Raw genomic sequence first — 19,985 nt, forward strand, 5'->3', positions numbered from 1 at the left:
ATACATTCTAGTGACTGTAGACCATGATCATTAACAAATACGTATTCATGCTCAACATGATCCACAGATACGCTTTTAAATAATTAACTGTTTAATCTCATGCAAGAGCCGTATGATTCACTGCTACTGTCACTACAGAGCGATTGGTTGCTTCTACTAACGTGGAATGCGATAGGGACTAGGAGAGACTGAAACTAGGCATAACGTTCGGACGTTTTTCTCATACTCTTTATTTCCGGTTGATCAAGCATGCATACCGACTCAAGTAGGGCATTCCGTTCTACAGACCAGAGCAGCCACCGCATTTCTATCACGGCCGCTATGTTGCAAAGCTCTCGGCTCCAATGTGAGCGTTTGTTTCCTGGTCGAATATGTTCCCACCCTCCTAACCTAAGACAACCCATTAGCTGCCAACATTAAATGACAGACAGCTACCCAGACCAAGATGGCCGTCACACTCCTATACCAAGATGGCTATCATTTAGCTGTGCTCCGCCTTGTAACTCATCCGCTCTCTCTAAGGGTCGCATTGAGAAGTAGCAGTGTGACGTCACTGGCAGCTGCCATGGGGGTACGCATGCGTGCCAGGCTATTCTGGGCAAGCCTCGGGCAGACATGAGTACCAAGAAAGGTGAGTGAAAAGGCTGAGATTCGCGGGATATGGGTATAGGGAGGTACTGGTGATAGAGTCCGTTATTTTGTGGGGGTATTCCGGAATTCTGTAACCCGTTACCCCTGTTGTTTCAGGCGTCGGGAGCAACACCGCCCAAAGCAAAAAGACCAAGAAGAAGCACCGGCGTGAACGTGCAAAGGGGGGTGACGTCAACGCCCCTAGTAACGACCACCCACAGCGTGAAATAGGGTGAGTCACGTGAACGTTGGTTATGCTTCTAAGCGCTTGTGGCGCGTGCGCTGTATAATGGTGAATTGATATGCGCGCATGCTTAGTTGATGTGAGCGGCAAGCATGAGGGATTTGTCTGAAGGATGGATAGGCTTTAGGAAAATAAGGCCGATGTGCCTGTCACTATCCAACGCCCCAAACCTTTTGTAAGGTAAACAAACACCTGTTTGTACCCAGGACCCATGCAGACAATATGTGGGATTTTTCAAAATTGGAATTGGAGACCTTAGCTATTGAATGACTGGTCCAGTTTGAACTTTTGACTATATTGAGGTGTGTCACTGCAGGACAATTGACATTTTGAAACTTGAAAATGTGTTCTTCATGTTGACCGGGCCCTCCAAACTAAGCTCGTGTGAGAGTTTTGAAGTTGGAAACAAGTAAGGAATATATTCCTGCTAGTGTAACCTTTAATTGAGGCAACATCAACAGCCCCTCGTATGATGCTGATCCACTTCTCCCACTGAGCAGGTATCCAAGTGTCGCGAACGTTCGTTTAGAGAACACTACGTCTTGTACATGTCTCCTTGGGAACGCCTTGTGTGTTCATAGAAAAAGAACCTCGTGTAAGGAGAGAACTGTATTTTGAGATAAGTACCTTTTAATTTACGGAACTCGTTGTGTGGAGGGAAGTAGCTCCTTTACACAGAAGGGGCACACCCCTTCAAGTCAAAATATACATTTATTATGTATCATCACTACAACTCGCATGGAAAGCAATGGATTTATTTTCACCAAAACGATTACAGAAAGTACCATTGATAACCGAGCGGAAGACACGGATCCTTTACAATGGGGTGAGAGAAGTGATTAGAAGACCAGATGTTGTAGGGGAAGGTGGAATTGTCAAAAGAAGTTATTTGTTCATTTGTCACTGAAATACTATAAGCTCATGTGGTGGCTAGTGAGAGAAAAGCTTTGGTTAGTGATTGGCCCAGCTCCTCTTTCATGTAAATGTTCCTTCTTCATTGATGAGGCATATTCCTTATTTGAGGTGGCGACTGGGTATGAGCTATAAACAGCTAGGGTGTTCAGCATCTTGTAAGATAGCAGGACCTCTGCTACAATTATAACTTCAACATGAGATGCCGCACACTTGCCAAGGTCGATTTGGTATTCAAGTCATGAGATTTTCTTTGCTTTCTCGACTTTGTAGTCTTGGATTTATAATGGGGGGAAATACAGAACTCCAAGACCCGCAACGCAAGGTAAAACTAGGACTGCATTACCATCCCCTGAATGGTGCATGCATGTAACTTTTTGCCAGTTTATTTAGTAACCACTGTGCTTTAAACGTCTCCTAAATGGGCCCTAAAGTTTCTTTATACAGATTGGAAACAAATAAAGTTAAAGTTTGTTAGGCATCAGTTGTGCTACAGAAGAAAAAACGAGCTCATGGTGGCAGTACTTGTCAAGGTAACTGTGCCTTTGACAGGTGAGCTGGAGAGGGAAAGAATGCACACGCACAATGCCACACAGTAGTGGTAAACTGGTCTTTACTCTTGCGCCGGCTTTTTGCCTCTCCTTTTTCTTTGCGCGCAAATAATAATATTCTGCATATGCGCGATCCCGCGCATGCTGATTGGCCCGTCTGTTCTGTGACTGAGCTCCTTGGCTTGGTTAACTATGTCCTTGCCAGGACATGACATCTCCCCCATGGGACAAAACAAAAGTCATTCACGGTTTTGCGCCTATATTTCCTCAATCAGGCGCATAGGTCTTCTGATCCATCTTGTATTCCTTGCCGGGCGTTCTCCAGATGTTGCGTCCACCTCTTCTCTCGAATGCCCTTCCTGTGATACTGCTGTGTTGTCTTCCCCACAACTTTTTTGATCTTCATTGTAAAGATTGAAGTGAGACACATTTCGAGTGATTACTCGCCCTGGAGAGCGAGCTGTTATCATTGTTGCTTTCATGTGGGCTATCAGAGGAACAGGGTCAAATCTTGAATCCGCCTTTTTGTCTTGCTGTCTGCATACTAGAACTTTGTCCCCCACTTGCAGGTTGGAACTCTTGGCACGTCTTCGATTGTCTGCGTACGTCTTCATTTCCTGTTTCTTGCAGGCGTTCACTTCCTGAAGCTAAGTCATATCCTTACTTTGGACACAAGTCAGGTGGGGAAGCCTTGTCCTTATCTTTCTCCCGAACAGTAGTTCTAAGGGAGATCTCCCAGTTGTGCCATGTGGAGAGTTTGTGTAGTCTGAGCATGTTGCATACCAATTGGTTAAGTGAAATGGACCATAGTTTTAAGTTGCTCATGAATCTTTTCACCATGCTGTTTGCTTGAGGCTATAATGGTGTAATCTTCCGGTGGTGGATGAACATGTATTGCATTTATTTTGCAAATTCTACATTGCTGAAAGGTGGACCATTGTCTTACTTCAGGACCTCTGGAATGCCCCAGGCAGAGACAATGCTGTCCAGCACTGGTATGACGGTGCTAGCTGCAGTGGAGGATATCAGATGTACCAGCTGGAATCGAGAGTATTCATCCATGATGACCAAACATTACTTGCTGTCTCCAAACAGCCCGAAGAAATCAATTGCCAGATGGGTCCATGGGAGCTCCGGCATGTCCGATATCTATAGGGGTTCTGGATGGCTGGGTCTGGAGGTGCTTCCACCATTTTGTCTATTCCCGGGAACCACGTGGTGTCCCTGATCTCTCTTTGTAACCACCACCCCCCTGTGACCTTCGTGTGCCACGTTCACAACCTGTTTTCGCAAGTCCGTGGGAATTACTATTCGATGTCCTTGGATTACGAGGCCTTCCGCAGATATTGACAGTTCCTCTGGGACATTTCTGAATGCACTTAATTCTGCAGTGGGACTCTTCCCCGTTGTGTGCTTGTGACATTTGTATCCCTCCATCTTCTGGATTTGCTCAGGTCCTGCACCTTTCGTAGCGTGACGTCTAGCCTCGTATGATCTTTGGTGTGATTGCCCAGGGAGAACCATGATGAGTGAGGAAGTTGACATACTCCTCCGCCATCGAGACATTTAAGGACAGATCCGGCAATGGGTGTTGAGACATGAAGTCAGCTGGATTGTACTCCTTCCCGGGTTGTGGATGATGGTGAAATTGAAGTCCTGTAGGTGTAGGCCCCCACGTTCTATCCATGGGGTCATCTTGCAGTGAGAGTTGCCATAGATGGTCACCAGGGATTGATCTGTCACAATTGTGAGTGGCTTCTCCAGGAGGGACACCTGGCAATGCTCGCATCCCCGACGACTGCGAGTCATTTTTCGGGTTGCGAGTATCTTTTCTCGATGTCTGATAGGCTCTTGCTAGCATATGCAATAACTGTCCTGGGGGTTTCTCGGCCTGCTTGATGTTGCGCTAGGATTGGTGCACATGTTTGGATCAAAGTATGCCATGTGCTCTGCCGAGGCAATGTTGTTTTATTTATCTGTGTGAATGCTTCCTCGTATTGTTGTGACCATTGAAATGTTCGATTTTGCTTGGTGAGTACTCTGAGAGGAGCACTAGTGGTTGCAAAGTCTCGAAGATATAGCTTGCAATTGCTTTCCATTCCCCTAAAAGACCAGACCTCGCTGACATCTTTGGGAGGCTAGATTTCTGAGATAGCGGGGTCAGGACTCGGGTCCCTTCATGAGAAAATGTGGCTGTAGAACTTGAGGCGAGCTTTTCACAGTTCAGCGTTAACCCAGCCTCTGCCACAGCTCTGCTCCCTTGTTGAAGGGCCTGATCATGCTGCGCAGCGGTGGCTCCAAAAACCCAGGATATCATCACTGTAGTTGAAACAATTATTCACATGGCAGATTACTTTTCGCACGCTTTCCTGGAAGATCTCGGCTGCCGAAGTGGAGTCTCTTGTAGCAGAAGGGTCTGATGTGCGTGGCAAAAGTGGTGATATACCGGGATTGTTAATCTATTCTGATTTGATGATATCCCTTGTTTAGATCAAGTTTCGAAAATACCTTCGCTGCATTCAGCCGGGTGATCATGTCATCTAAATGGACAGCTACTATGGGAGATACCCATGGAGTTGGACCACTGGCTGGTTCTGTGTCGTCTTCGCTCAGTAAATATTAAATCTCCTTTTCCACGAGTGGTGGTAGGTCAATCTGTATTCTCCTCGGGTGCTGAGCTAGGGGTGTTATGGATTCATCAATGTGATGTGTCACAGGATCTATCTTAAGGCACCCAATCCCTTCGAATAGAGTTACCCTGTCAGTGGGTAGCCTTCGGGAAGTCGGGGGCTGCTCAGCCGCCCTCAACTTCTCTCACAGTCCCATCTACAACTGACTAGATTATGTGTACATGCCTGTCGCACACACATGCTCGCTGGTTCAAACACACCTTCTCAGCAGCTCTGTGATTAACCCTTTCAAAGTTTCCGACACACACATAGGGGCAAATCATCAAAAATGAAAAAAGCGCAGAGGATGCACTTTTTTCATTTCCGCTCTTTGCTGAAATACACAGGTCACCTTATATTCCAAGGTTACATGCGCAATTCAGGAGTGGCTGGACAGTAGCGCAAAGATGTGCTATCCAGCTGCCTTGTATACATAGTTTTGGGAGTGCAAACCCGACGGTAATGGTCGACTAGCTCCCAGAAACAACACGGTTGCTGGGAACATAGTTCACAGAGATGGGCGTTAACATTTCAGGGGGAAAAGCATTTCCATCCATATTTTGGGGAGGAAATGCAAGCGTTGTTTAAACAATGACCATAACCGGGACGGAAATTATCCTATCATGATTTGCACATGTTTCGAACAGGCTCAGGGAAATGTGACTCCTTTCTGTGCATTTAAAAGCACATCGTATTTGTGAATTTGGGGTGCACTTATTAATGCACAGAAACGCTGTCTTATTTGCGCAAATTCACAAACTGGTGAAAAAGAGCATCTGAATGAGCACATCAAAGATGCGTTCATTCAGATGCCCTTTGCGGATTGGGGATGTACCCAAAAAAGTTTTGTGAATCAGCCCCATAGACTTTGGCACCCTTTGCTGTCCCAACTCCTGGAGTGCGCCTATGTAACACTGATAGGTTAAATATGAATTTCTCTTATGCTCAAAACAAGGAGCTTCATCTCGGTACTAAAGACAAAGTATGCATTTCTGTCAAAGATACTTTTTTCAAAGACAAAGCACATACTGACGTGTCAAAAGGATTTGACTTCCCTTATCCCTGAAAAATTCCCTTATAGCAATCCTGATCAGATTTTAGAACATTATCATTGAATGCAACATGTGTAGACTGACCTTTGTTGGTCTGTCGCTGCCTAGGCAGTGATGTAGTGAAATATTTAGGATTAATGATGTACTTGAATTCAGTGTTATTCACCAGCTGTCATAGTTTAAAGCCTAATAGGTAATTGTTGTCTGTGGTGGATGTTTTTTTTCTCGTAAATTGTATGCATTAGATTGTTTTTTGCATGGTATTGTTAGCTTAAGGATACACTTAAATAGTACAATGCTAAAGTTAGACTGTGATAATTATTCATTTGTGCGATCTCGCATTAATTGAATGGATTTTGATGTTCCTTCCCCAACGAGGTGTGGTTATAGTTCTTCTACATGAGCTATTAAGTATGTTGATATGTTATCTTCTAACAATACTTTTCTACTCATTTTCGCCCTATGCGTTTGAGCTCATAATCACACTGAGCTACTAGGCTCCATCAGTGGTGTACCCATGTGTGGCTGTGTGGAAGCTTGCAAAACCACAGGTTCCACAATGAAAGGAATCCAGACTTTTTGGAGCAGCATGGCACTTTTTTTGCCCACCTGCTGCTTCTGTCAGAGCTATCATGAGTGCCCTGCAGGTGGTAAAGTGTCCAGGCACTGTTTCTCTGACAGTGTTATCACAAGGACTCTGCAGGTGGCAGTGTGCAGGCACTGTTTCCCTGCCAGAGGGATCATGAGGGCCCTAATTGTCCAGGCACGGTTTCTCTGCCATAGCTATCAGGGTGCTATGTGATCTGCTCAAAACCGTTCATAGTTATTAGTCTAAACCCACCCCCATATATATTTGGGCCAAAATCCGTTAGAAAAAGTCAATTAATTCTAATGTGACGAAATCGCCCAAGGCCAGGGACATCACCCCAGACCATCCTGGAGGTCTGGCTGGTCTGCATTACAGAACTTTCCTTCTGTAACGGATGGGGTCCCTACTGGGGCTCCCTGCGGCTGCCGCTGCACTTGAGAATGGTTGACCCACATGGGAGACAGCCGCCCCAGGCCGGGGACATCACTCCCCGACTATCTTGGAGCTCTGGCTGGCCTGCGTTACAGCTTCTCCCTCCGGTAAAGGATGGGGTCCCTGCTGGGGCTCCCTGCGGCTGCCGCTGCACTTGAGGATGGTTGACCCACATGGGATACAGCCGCCCCAGGCCAGGGACATCACTCCCCGACTATCTTGGAGCTCTGGCTGGCCTGCGTTACATCTTCTCCCTCCGGTAAAGGATGGGGATCCTGCTGGGACTTCCGCTGTGCTTGGTGATGGTAGACCCACATAGGAGATGGATGCCAAAAAAGCCGTGGACATCACCTCGACCTGTCATGCAGTTCTGGCTGAGCTGCATTACAGCTTTTCCCTCTGGGAACTGCCAGGGCTCCCTGGTCGGTAAAAGCTGTAACACAGGCCAGCCAGAGCTCCAGGACGGTCGGGGGTGATGTCCCCGAACTTGGGAGGCTGTCTCCCATGTGGGTCGACCATCCTTAAGAACAGCGGCAGTCCCAGGGAGCCCCAGCAGAGTCCCCGTCCTTTCCCAGAGGGAGAAGCTGTAACGCAGGCCAGCCAGAGCTCCAGGATAGCGGGGGTAATGTCCCTGACCTTGGGTGGCTGTCTCCCATATGGGGCAACTATCCCCAAGTGCAGCAGCTGTCCCAGGGAGTCCCGGCAGGTTCCCCATCCCTTCCCCGAGGGAAATTATTTAACGCAACCCAGCCAGCGCTCCAGGATGGTCGGGGGTCGTGTCCCTGACTTTGGGCGGCTGTCTCCCATGTGGGTAGACCATCCTTAAACTCAGCAGTGGTTCCAAGGAACCCCAGCAGAGTCCCCATCCTTTCCCAGAGGGGAAAAGCTGTAACGCAGGCCAGCCAGAATTCCAGGATGGTCAGAGGGGATGTCTCCAGCCTTGGACACCTGTCTCCCATGTGGGTCAACCGTCCGCAAGCCCGGTATAGATTTTCCCTCCAGGGAGCAATGGGGACCCTCCCGGGGTTCCCTGGAACTGCTGCTGGGCTTGGAGATGGTCAACCACATGGGAGACAGCTGCCCAAGGCCAGGGACATCACCCCCACTATCCTGGAGCTCTGACTAGGCTGCCTTACAGCTTTTTCCCACCAGGGAGCCCCAGCAGTTTGCCAATCCCTCCTCAGAGGGAAAAGCTGTGTTACAGCCCAGCCAGAACTCCAGGGTGTTAGGGGTGATGTCCCCGGCCTTGGGCATTCGTTTCTAATGTGGGTCTACCGTCCCCAAGTCCAGCGTCAGTCCCAGGGAGCCCCAGCAGGGTCCCCGTCCTTTCCCGGAGAGAGAGAAGCTGTAACGCTGCCAGCCACAGTTCCAGGATAGTCTGGGGGTGATGTCCATGGCCTTGGGCACCCGTCTCCCATTTGGGACGACCATCCCCAACTGCACCGGCAGTACCCGGGAGCCCGAGCAGGGTCCCCACCCCTTCCCAGAGGGACATCTGTAATACAGCCAGGCCGGAGCTCCAGGATGGTCAAGGGTGATGTACCTGGCGTTGGGCGGCTGTCTCCCATGTGGGTTGACCCCTCCGGCCCACACCACCAACAATCCAGCCCCAGTCTCACCGACCTCACTGACAGTGCGTCCTAACCATGGAATTAAAAAGAAATGCCTACAAAATATTGCAGATCTAGTGTAAAAAAAAAACCTGTTAACGAAACAAAAAACATTCATTATCGGTGGTCAGCCCAGCAAAAACAAATCCTAACTATCGCGCTCCGATCACCGCCCCCTTACAAGCCTTCCCTGGTGGTCTAGTGACCCTCAGCCCCCAGTAAAAACACATTTACCCCTTCTTATGGGCAGATTAGAAGATTACACTGCCAATCTACACCCGGGGAGGGCTAAGTGACATGCCTCATCCATTTGGGGCATGAGGGGGAGAGGGCCATCCCCTTTCTTAAAAGCCATCCCTGGTGGTCTAGTGACCCCCCCCCCCCACCCCCCGCCAGTAAAAATAAATGTACCGCTTTCTTGGGGCAGATTGGAAGATTACACTGCAAATCTGGCCCCAGGGAGGACTACATGACATGCCCCCCCCATCCATTTGGGGAAGTGGAGGAGGGCCACCCCCTTTCATCTAAGAAAATTCCCTTGTGGTCTAGTGAGCCACCACCCCCGAGAACAACCCCAACAAAAATAAGTTGTTTACATTTTCTTTCGTTTGACCCTTCCCTAGGGGCAGATTAGTGTGCCCATCTGCCCCCAGAGTGTGCTAACCGTACTGCCCCATGCTTTAGGGGCAGGAGGGGGAGACAGCCGCTTATATACTAAGCGACCCCCCTCGCCTCCCCACTTCAAACACAGATCCCTGGTGGTCTAGTGGTATTGCTGGGCGTGGATCGAGCGATCCACGCCCAGCAATGCTTGACGGTAGGTGTCGTTGGAAAGGGGTGAAGCTCCCCTTTCCAACAACACCTCCCTCGATCAAGACGGCATGAAAATGACAAAAATGAGGTAGAAATCGACCTTCCATTTCACTGCAGCAGCTGGAAATAGCTGCAGCAGTGAAATTTCCATTCAGTCTCAGGTCAGTGCACATTACGCATGCTGACGTGAAACTGAATGAAATCCAACCCCTGGCCCATGAGGAACCTCCTCCTCACATAGCCCGGGGGTTGTAAGCTTTCTCATCCTCAGCACTGCAAATGCAGTGCTGAGGACGAGATAGCACTCCCTTAGCACTTAAGGGGTTAATGGCTGCTCTCAGAATGTGTCAGATCCTGTAAAGTGTTGATTAATGTGCAAATGTTGTGCAGATTACTCATTAAAAGGATGCATGCCTTTTGTGAAATAGTGACTAGAAACAGTTGGCTTTACTGCAGGGACCATTATAGTTTCTCTTTATGTCTTGAAAGTACGAAGACAGTTTACAGCGTTCTTCTTTTGTCGTAGGCAAGGTGTGAAATAATACACACATTCTAAAAAGGCCAGAGTTTGTACCATTGTTTTAGAGCTCTGTTTCCTCATATATTTAAGAAACAAGACTGTGAAGCAAAGGGAGGGATGGGAGGTGATAAAAGTGGCCAATCATTTGTTGACATTTCTAGCTTTGGTGTGGGCTTTGATAACCCAAGAGGAGTTTACTCATTAAATGTTTGCCCGTGAGTGTACAAGCCTTATTTAGATGTGCTTGATTCAGTGAGGGGCAAGTTCCTCCTATGCTGATGGATGCAACTTGAAGGATGGGGGCCAGGCTCTGTAGAAGATTATGCAGAGGATTGGTGATGGACCACCCTTTCGTATATACAGCCTGGTAGAGTGAAGAGTTTCATGTAAGAACAAATTCAATGCTTCTATATAGGGGTGTGTTGAAGAGCATATTTAGTATTCCACCAAAGAATTTTGTCTAGTATTCGTCCAAAGCTGAATATGAAGCTGAGCACTTGTTTCCTTTCATAAATCGTTTTTGAAACTTGAAAAAATAACTTTAAAAAAGAGCGATATTTTAAATGTTTTTCCATGTTTGTATTTCTTTTCATTTTCATCAACACATCATCACGTTTTAAAAATACCAGTCAGAAAACTGTATGTTTAGCGAAGTGTGAAGAACCGGAGGACATGCTCACTTTTCCCCCTGGGTCCTCCTCTTGGGTGGCCAGGGAAAGGCCATCACTTTTGGATCCCGACCCTGGGGGTGGATATGTGAGGGAGGATCACCTGGGAGGGAACTTGGTGACTCAGGAGAGGACATCCTTAGGTGAGACATGGTATCCCCCATTCCCTTTTCAGAAGTAACCTTCTATCCATCAAGCCTTAGTAGGTTACTGTCAGTCCTTTCCCTTTCCCTCCTACAAAATCCCCCCAGAAACAACACCTCAAAACTGGGATGGGGAAGAGACCAACTAGGACACATCCTCATTTGTGTGGATTAACATGTGACGCGTGAGGGAGTTTGGTTACACTACACGTCATGATAGGGATAGTGTTACAGACACGCCTTTCGATCCTCGAGAGACAAGATGCAATACTCTGTGGTTACCACTGGATGTTGGACCATATGCACAGCATGTGAATCTAAGCAGATAGACTCATCAGAAATGCTATTACGTTGAGTAATGCATGTCATCGGCCTTATATTGTTATTGCAGACACATATCAGTCTAGTACCAAGACGAGGAGACAACCGAGTTATGCACACTTCCTTTTATTCAGACCTCCCCAAACACCACTCTGGTACTGAGACCAAGAAGATGGCTATGGAGGATTTCAAATGCAACAGCTAGGAATGTCCCGTTAATGAGTGTTACCATGGTTTGGCAATTGGACTGAATTCCCCACGCCTGTGGTCATTTAACGACCCTAATGAATACAAAAAAGGGCTACACAGCACGAAAGGGGAGAGACAGCAGGCTGGAGCATGGAGCCGGCTGGAGCAAAGCAGGCTGGGGAAAGACAGACTGGAGGGACAAGCGCGGGGACACACAGGTGCTGAAAGCAGCGTCAAGCGGAGGGAAAAGGTGCTGGGACTGAGGCCGGCTACAAGAGGGTCTGGAAGTCCTGCACGCTGTCCGTGTCGGGCACAAGTAGCAAAATCGGTGGGGCGCCGAAACACGCCAGTTGTCGCGGGACTCGAGAGCGAGCGGTGGCATTGGAGGCTGAAAGCAGAACTATGCACGGAAAGAAGCCAAGGGGACCTGCTTTGTGATGCTGGTGAGTGGAAACTGGGTACACTCATATCGGGGCCCACCGGGATCTCGAAACAACTGCTTTTTGAATAGCCAATGAGCTGAAAGTTGTTATGAGCACTTTTGAATGCTAAATCAGGTGCTTTTGAATACCAAATTAATTGAAAGACATTATGAACACTTTTGAATGCCACACAGAGCAAAAGCAAGTTATGAGAACTTGTGACTGGAATGAAAGCAAGGTGGTGCAAGCAGCAGATACCACAGAATGAATTGTTTGAGACACACGTGTTGGCAAAGCCAAGAGAATACCAAGAAGGGTATGAGATGAGAAACCAAGTATTGAACAAAGCTAAAAAGAGTTAAAGGAACTGCAGGTTAAGAGGAAACCTGTATTGGCAAGATACAGAAAAATACAGAAAATGGAACAAAGTGCATTGTGGCCAACCAAGCCACAGTGAAGTGTTGGAAGAGTGTAACACTGATGAAAGAAGCAAGTTTCGCTGTCAAAGGAAAGAAGTGGACAATTGTTGATAGAAAGCAGAGCAGAAGGGGTATCAGTTGCGTGACCTGTAATGGGTGAATCGTGTGGTCCGACAACTGCGCCTAGACTGAGTGCCTCTTTATGGACAAAGCCAATGAAGGTATCCATGGAGAAGCTTGTGTTTTGCAACAGTCGCTTATGCGATTTTGAAGCCAAGAAACCAAACTATTTAAGTGAACCAGTGAAAAGTACTGATGGTAAAAGAACTGGGAAGTATCCAGAGGAATTGTGTTGTTTTGTAAAGGTGGAAGATTTGCACTCTCGGGGAAGAGAACCCTGATATATTGTGAACTATTTTGGAATTGCGGAAGGGCAAGCTGATTTCAAGCCGAGAGCTGGAAGAAGCTCAGAACTTTATTTTGAACACTATTCGTTTTGATGCTGATATCCCTACACATTGTATAGTTAGTTGTGAGGGCAAGTTTTCTTTAGGTAGGGAAAGCCCACCATAGCTTAGGGCAAGTTAGGCCTTACTCCAACCTGACGATTTAAGTTAAAGTTTTGAGATCCAATTTTGAATCTGTTCTGTGTCTACTTCCTGATGCCTTCACAAAAGTAGCAGGGTCCAGATGTATGGAAGGGGTGTTGCTTATGCAAAGCCAGTGCTACTAAAAGTAGCAGACTTTACAAATGGAAAATGCCAGATTGTAATGAACAACATGGACTTTGGGATTTGCAATTGCAAATAATCAGCAGTCTCTTGCAAGAGGTAACCAACCGCATGGTGGAAGCGATCCACGCAGAACTGCTTCTACTGTGCAAAGAGTAGCATCTAGCATCTGATGTGCAAATAGTGATTCACCTGCCCACCCATTGCTGTCTGCACCCAAAGTTCTCTTCTAAATGTCCCACTTGGTATTGTAATTGTCATTTAATAGCGCCTTTTACCATTATTATAGCCTCAGAGTGCAGGTAGTGGGAACGCCGTCAGTGGACCAAGGTCCAGAGTGTTGGAGATCATGGAGTATGATGTGTGTGTGCATTTGGCCAAGATAACGCTTAGCAGGGCTGGCCAGGCTCTGGTAGAAACAACCCACGAAGATCAGGCAGGTGGATGGGTGCTGAAAGAGATCGGAAGATGGCGTGAGTGCTAAATGCTTTCCAGCATGCCCAAATTTGTTCCAGGTCTTTGCTTTTTTATTAGGATTGGTGGTGAGAAGGTATGTGTGTCCTTGTAGGCTAGATTGTTTTGTTAAGGCCGAAATTCCTTATATGGCGATATTATGCTTTCTTTTCGTTGGACCTGCCCAGTTCAATTGAGTCTGTTATGGTGGTACCATGGTTTAGGGTCTCTCTCCTTGTATGGAGGTTAGGTGTTTCTCTTAGATAGTATTTCATGTTTAGGATGGCGAGTTGAAGACAGGTTTTGAGTAGTTTCCCGAGTGTAAGGTTTTCTCCTGTTTGTAGTTCCTGAGTTTTAGAGTTTTGCTGAGATTTATGTATTTATTTATTTATTGTTCCCTTGTTAGGCGCTTATACAGGAAGTAAATACTGTTTCAAAGTGCCCACAGGGCAACAGTGAAGGGACAAGGGGATGAGCAACAATTAAAATACATTAAAAAAATTATTAAATACAGTTGGGGGAGAACGAACCTACTATGCCTTGTGAGTGTTCAGAACGTGCAAGTGCAGAAAGGAGGGGGAATGGGATAGGTGCTGGTGTGCTCATGGGAGAGCAATGAGAAGGCTGATGCACCATAACTTCATATTTGAATATTGCTTTGGTTCAAGGTGTATGTCATTGCTGGATCTCAGGATCTTTGCATGCATTATGACCAGTGGTGTAATGTAATTTGTCATTCAATGCGCTGTAGGTGAGTGCCCTTGGGGGACCGAAGTCCAAGGTATGGGAGGTTCGTCAGAGGAGTTTAGTATGGGTGTGGGCATTTTAGCCAATACAAAGTTAGGTAGGGGTGGCCAAGTCCATGCTAGCAACCCATATTGAGGTGGCCTGTGGATGGGTGGAGTGAGGTTGTCAGGAGAGTATGCGAGTACAGGAGACTGATTATGTGTCCAGCTAGACCAAATTTCTGTTGTGGGACATAGCTTCATTCTGATGGCAGAGGTGTTGTAGGAAGTGCCTTCAAATAGTGTACAATAGCAGATGGGTGCAGGAGTGCCATCTTCCATCGACATGGAGTGCGATACATACCGTTTGTCCAGGCTTGTTTCTTGGTTTTGTAGACCTGGCACAGTTTCTGCCCTCTATGCGAGGATAATTGCTTCCTCATCCTATCTGACAGGGGGTTCAATAACCTCAAGTGTGGCAGGGGTAAAAGCCAGGTCTTGTGGGCCTTCCGGAAGTCAAGGTGATCCCCTAGGTGGTGGATGTTAAGGGAAATTGCGTTCCAGATTGTGGAACCTTGGATGGAGAAGGGGGATCCCCCTATTCTTGTTGATTTGAAGGGAGGAATGAAAAGACGTGCAGTGCCCGATTACCGGTTTATATTAGGTTGGTAATGGTGAGCTTTGGTTGAAGGTATTCTGTGCCTGTCTTCTGCAAGGCACGGTGGGTGATGCACATGGCTTTGAAAATGGATTGTCGCCGGACAGGAAACAGTGGAGGGCACAGATGGCGGCTGTGATGTGCTTTCTGAGGCAAAGGGCTAGGAGGAGTATTTTGGAACTGGTAGATTTTTCTGAGTTGGTATGCAGGGGCGCCAAGGGAAAGGGCGTTAGCGTACTCCAGGCGGGAGCGGACGATGGTCATGATGGCTATGACTGTGAGGGTAGGAGAGTTAAGGGAAGATGCTTCTGAGAATGGTGAGGTGTAGATAGCAAGATTTAGACACAGAGTTGGTGTGAAAGTGCCAGATCTGCGTACATGGAATCCTGTTTGGTATGGGCACAAAGGAAAACATAAGGGAGGGCACCTAAAACCAGGAATGGCAACAACACACCTGTGTGTTTATGCACATAATATATAGAAAACATTTATGGATATAAAATTAAATTTGTACATATGTCTTGGAATGAAGGATGAGATATGATTTTTATATTTCATGTCTGAAGTGGAAAAAGACTGGTTAATTTTTTGATCATACTGCTATTAAAGGAATGCAAAATTCAGATGTTCGCTTTCGCTATAATGTCTAGTATTAGGCTTTCCTCTCAACTCAAACCTTTCGCATTTGCAGTGCCACTTGCTATAAAATCAAGAGGCACGGTTTGCTAAACTACATGGCAAGCTATAGGTTTTAAGGTGCATGGGAGTAAAATGATTTCCTTGCAACTTCATGAGATCACAACAAAACACCCGCCAATAACAGAAATGTTTCCTTGATATTAGGGGCTGTCACGAGTGCTATAAGAACTCTTCTCCTGAACTAACATAACAGCCAGGCACACTGCATCTCTCAACTTTTCAATGTTTTCCCTATGTATCCCAGTAAGATAGCTTGCTAGTTTTTTAAGGGAAGCTTAGCAGGTTAATGTGACTGTTGTGGAGAACTGTATGGGACCTGCAAGTTAAAGAGTCCAATTCGATATTGATTGGTATGTAGCCTGCTATGCCTAATGAAGAGAAATGCACATGACCTGCAGATCCTAGGTTTAAATCCCAATAGGCGAACTCAAGCATTCTTTTTGGAGTGAACCTATTTAAGACCTTTCATTTGGACAGTGAGCTTGGATGGATACCACACTTTAAGCCAAATACCAAGCCATAAACCGAAACATGTTCAATGATTGGCGAGAGGGAAACTGTGAACACAGGGAGGCGTGGCATAATTTTAATTAAGCAAGGCTCAGATGGACCTTGCTGTCCTGGTATATGTGCGGAATACAGAATCTATTTTACAGAGCAGAAGATTAGGGGACTGGGCTTAAGTTCTAGAGCCCATCGAAGTGCTTCCAAAACCAGTTTTGGGATTTAAAAGTGTACCTGTAGGTCTGAGGCTGTGAAAGGTTGACCCTTTATGATATCTGTTTATTTCCAGTACAGGGTTTCTCTCATGCCCCATGTCATTCAAATACAGTCTTTTTCCTTTGTTCGGGTCTGCTTCCCTCTGCTGCCCTGGGGTCAACAAGGGGTCTCTTTAGATTCTGGATCCAGGGGTATGGAATATAGGTCCTGATTTTGGGCTCCAATTCTCCATTAACATGCCTGGGTATATCCTTCAGGTTACGCCTCCAGAACATCTCTGTCCTGCAAGCAGAGGGATACAAATCATTCTCCCTGTTGTAGGACTCAATGTCCTTTAAATCGCCCTCCGCTGTTACTGATTGGCTCTAGTCTTCTCCCTCCTTCCGTACCCACATCCTCCCTTTGTGGCCTCCAATCCCTGCAGTCGCAAAAGAGCTGCATGTGGTGAAGGAAGCCCTACCCCTCTCTCTTTGCCATATTCTGTATTCACACGCTGGCGTGGTTGCGGCCCGTATCGTCACTCCCCTGTGGTCACCCCAGGCTTATGCCGGCAGAGTCTTCTGCGGGCTGCTGCTGCTGCCAGCGGTGACGAGCGGAGCACTGCATCGCCCACAGTGACAACCCCGGACCTCTACACAGAATGGTGAGTGGGCATTGACACCCCGCCAGCACATCTACACAGGGAGTCCCTCTTGCAGGTAAGTGCCCTGTTACTCATACAGGCTGTGTCGGTGACACGAGCCGCAACGTCACACCCTCCCCGCCCCCCCAAACAAAAGAATCAGGCAGGGGAAAAAAATGGGACAGGAATTCAGCCTGAGCTACAACCGCCCTGGAAAGTGAGTCACTGTAAAGGAAAAAGGTTGGAGAGCCAGAAACCAACATAACACCCAAGGGTTGGTGTCCTTGTGCCAAGAGAGCCTCACCAAAGGAGCATGGTCAGTGACAAGAGTGAAGTGTCGGCCAACAAATAATAATGAAGCGACTCGATAGCCCATTTAGCCGCAAGACACGCCTTCTCTATGGTGGCGTACTTGCGCTCATGGGGCACCAGCTTCCTAAAGAGAGCAGGACACTCTTACTCCCCCTGACGCTAGAACACGAAAGCCTCCAACCCATTGCTCGAAGCATCAGTGTGTAAAAAGAACAGAGCTGTGAAGTCCGGGCAATGTAGGACGACGTTGACATCCAGGCCCTCCTTTAGGGGTGAATAGGCCCGGACCGCCTGAGCCCCTCTATCACCCTCAAGAGTCAGGGTCTTCTTTTTCAACATATCTGTCAAGAGAGCGTCTAGGATTGCGAAGTGGGGCATGAACCTTCGGTAGTAACCTACAAACCCCAAGAATCCCTGGATGTCCCTGAGGGATCTGGGGATGGGAATGCAATGTATGGCCTCTGTTTTCTTCTTTTGGGTAGTAACCTTCAGTTTCTCACATAGTATCCTATGTGTGAGGCTCCCTGTGAGGTTTTCCTAGGGTTGATCTTAAGTCCGGTCTTGGTTAGTGCTTCGAGAGCCCTGTCAACATGTCAGAGGTGGCTGTACCAGTAGGGCTGTATATGGTGTCATCCAGTTAGGCTGCAGCCTAGTCCTAGTGTCCTTGCAGCGTTTTATTCATTAGCCGCTGGAATGTCGCTGGTGCACCCTGTAGCCCGAAAGGCAGGACCTTAAACTGGTATAAGCTGCTGGGAGTAGCACATGCATTTTATTTCTTGTATATTGTCCTTAAGGGTATCTGCCTGCATCCTTTTGTGAGATCAATGGTGGTGAGATATTTGGTTTGCCATAGACGTTCCAGCAGATCATCTGTTCGTGGCATGGGGTAGGCATCGACACTGGAAATACTGTTCAGTTTTCACACATCTATGCAAAACCGGATACTCCCGTTAGGCTTGGACCAGGACTATAGGAGAAAACCACTTGCTGCACAATGGTTTATTATTACAATCTCCAACATGGACTGTACTTCCGATTGACCACCTCCTTCCATGCTTCTGGTATTCGATTTGGACACAGGCGGATGACTCTGCCTGGTATAGTGTTGATGCTGTGGGTGAATTCTAGGGTTTTTCCAGGTGGGGATGAATAGGTCCTCTGGTACCTGTATAGTAAGGTGCCTAGTTGCTTTCTTTGCTTGTCATTCAGAAGACTATTGATGTTAAGGGATTCTACCCCTTCCTTGTGTTCCCTGGATGCATCTTGCTAGGGTATGCTGGGTCTGTTTCCATTGTGGCTAAATCAACCACAGGTGTGTGTCATTGTTTGAGTAGGTTGACGTGGTAGGTTTGCACTGGCTGTCTTCTGTCATCCTGGACCACTCGATAGGTAAAAGGTCCCACTGCCTTGTCAATGACTTGTGGCAAAACCTTGTTGTCGGAGATGGGAAGCAACACCATCACCTTATCCCCCTTCTGGAAGGTTTTCAGTCGGGTGCCTTGATTGTAATAGCGCTCTTGAACTTGTGCTTGCTGTAGGTTGGTCCGAGCTACTTCTTGCTAGTTCCTGGGCGTGTTCCATCATTGTGAGCTCCTTAGATGTTTGCTGTTCCCAATCCTCTTTGAGCATTTCTTGTAACGTTCTAGGGTTTCTTCCAAACAGTAGCTCAAAAGGGGTATACCCGGTAGAGGATTTCAGCACATTTCGAAGTGTCATCAGGAGTAAGCATAAAATGCAGTCCCAATTACCGGCCTCTGGTCCTATGGACTTTCTTAGCATTTGCTTGATGGTTTGGTTCTACCTTTCCACAAGCCTGTCCGTTTTGGGGATGAATACTGATGTTTTTAGGTGCATGATGTGATGGATCCGACACACCTTTTTCATCACGTTGGAGGTGAGATTGGTCCCTTGATTGGCCTACCCAAGCTACAAACAGTAGTCGTAGTAGAACGTGTCATACACCTAGAGCTGAAGTTCCTCTTAACGGGAATGCTTCTGGGACGCGTGTGGCATAATCGACTATGACCAATAAATACTTGGAACCCTGGTTGGTTGGTTCCATTGGTCACACTATATCTATCCCCATCCTTTGAAATGGTTCCTTGATTAGTGGCATGACTTGGAGTGGGGCACAAGCTATGCTAGCCCGATTCCTCAACTGGCACTCGGGACACTGTTGGCAGTATCTCATTACTTTTCCATGGATCCTGGGACAAAAGAATCACTGGGTCACTTAATATAGTGTTTTGGCCATCCCTTGATGGCATTCCTCTACTTGTTTCTGGGCGACGTCCCATACAGTTTTTCTATATTTGCTGGGGACCAATAGCTGGAATAAGGGTTAATTATCCTTATTCTCGGTAACTCTGTAGAACAGTCCATCCTTTTTTTGAAACCACAGCCCTTTTCCCAGTCCTTCCTCACCTCTCAGCGCTTTCTTGTGTACATGCCGTAGATTAGGGTCTAATTCTTGCGCCATCCGGAAACTGTTTCGGTCCTGGTAGATCTTGCATTCTGTGGAAACAGGCAACATCACTCGGCTGTTCCATTCTTGTTGTATTGTATTTATTACATTTTATATAGCGGTTTGATCCTGTTTTCTCCTTGACCTTTCCTTCCTGCTAATGTTGGTCTTTTGACAGGAACTAGTGATCACACTATTGCAGAAGGGTGCCTGCTTTAACAAGTTGGTTTCCGCTTGCCTAAAAATGTCAATGACGTCTGGAGCATCCGTGCTTATCACCACTGGTTCAGGTAATGGATGGGAACACAGTGACAGGTGTCCTTATGTCTCTTTCCCCAAACAGATGTTAAACTTCTATACCGGATATTATTTGATGTCCCCGTGTATGCCTCTAATACGTATTAGTTTTCCTCTAAG

General features: G+C 47.1%; 1 protein-coding gene across 2 annotated transcripts in view; it reads left to right on the top strand.

The window, feature by feature from the left end:
- The first annotated feature begins 503 nt into the window (after window positions 1-503).
- SRPK3 (SRSF protein kinase 3) overlaps window positions 504-19,985 on the top strand; it is a 1,021,015-nt gene continuing 1,001,533 nt past the window's right edge. For both annotated transcript variants that reach the window (XM_069645381.1, XM_069645382.1), the window contains exons 1-2: window positions 504-631; window positions 748-862. In XM_069645381.1, coding sequence (XP_069501482.1) covers window positions 616-631; window positions 748-862 — 131 coding nt within the window. In that variant the 5' untranslated portion in view covers window positions 504-615. The remainder of the gene's footprint in view (window positions 632-747; window positions 863-19,985) is intronic.

This window comes from Ambystoma mexicanum, chromosome 2p, assembly GCF_040938575.1.
Source record: "Ambystoma mexicanum isolate Mex_15411 chromosome 2p, UKY_AmexF1_1, whole genome shotgun sequence".
NCBI lineage: Eukaryota > Metazoa > Chordata > Amphibia > Caudata > Ambystomatidae > Ambystoma > Ambystoma mexicanum.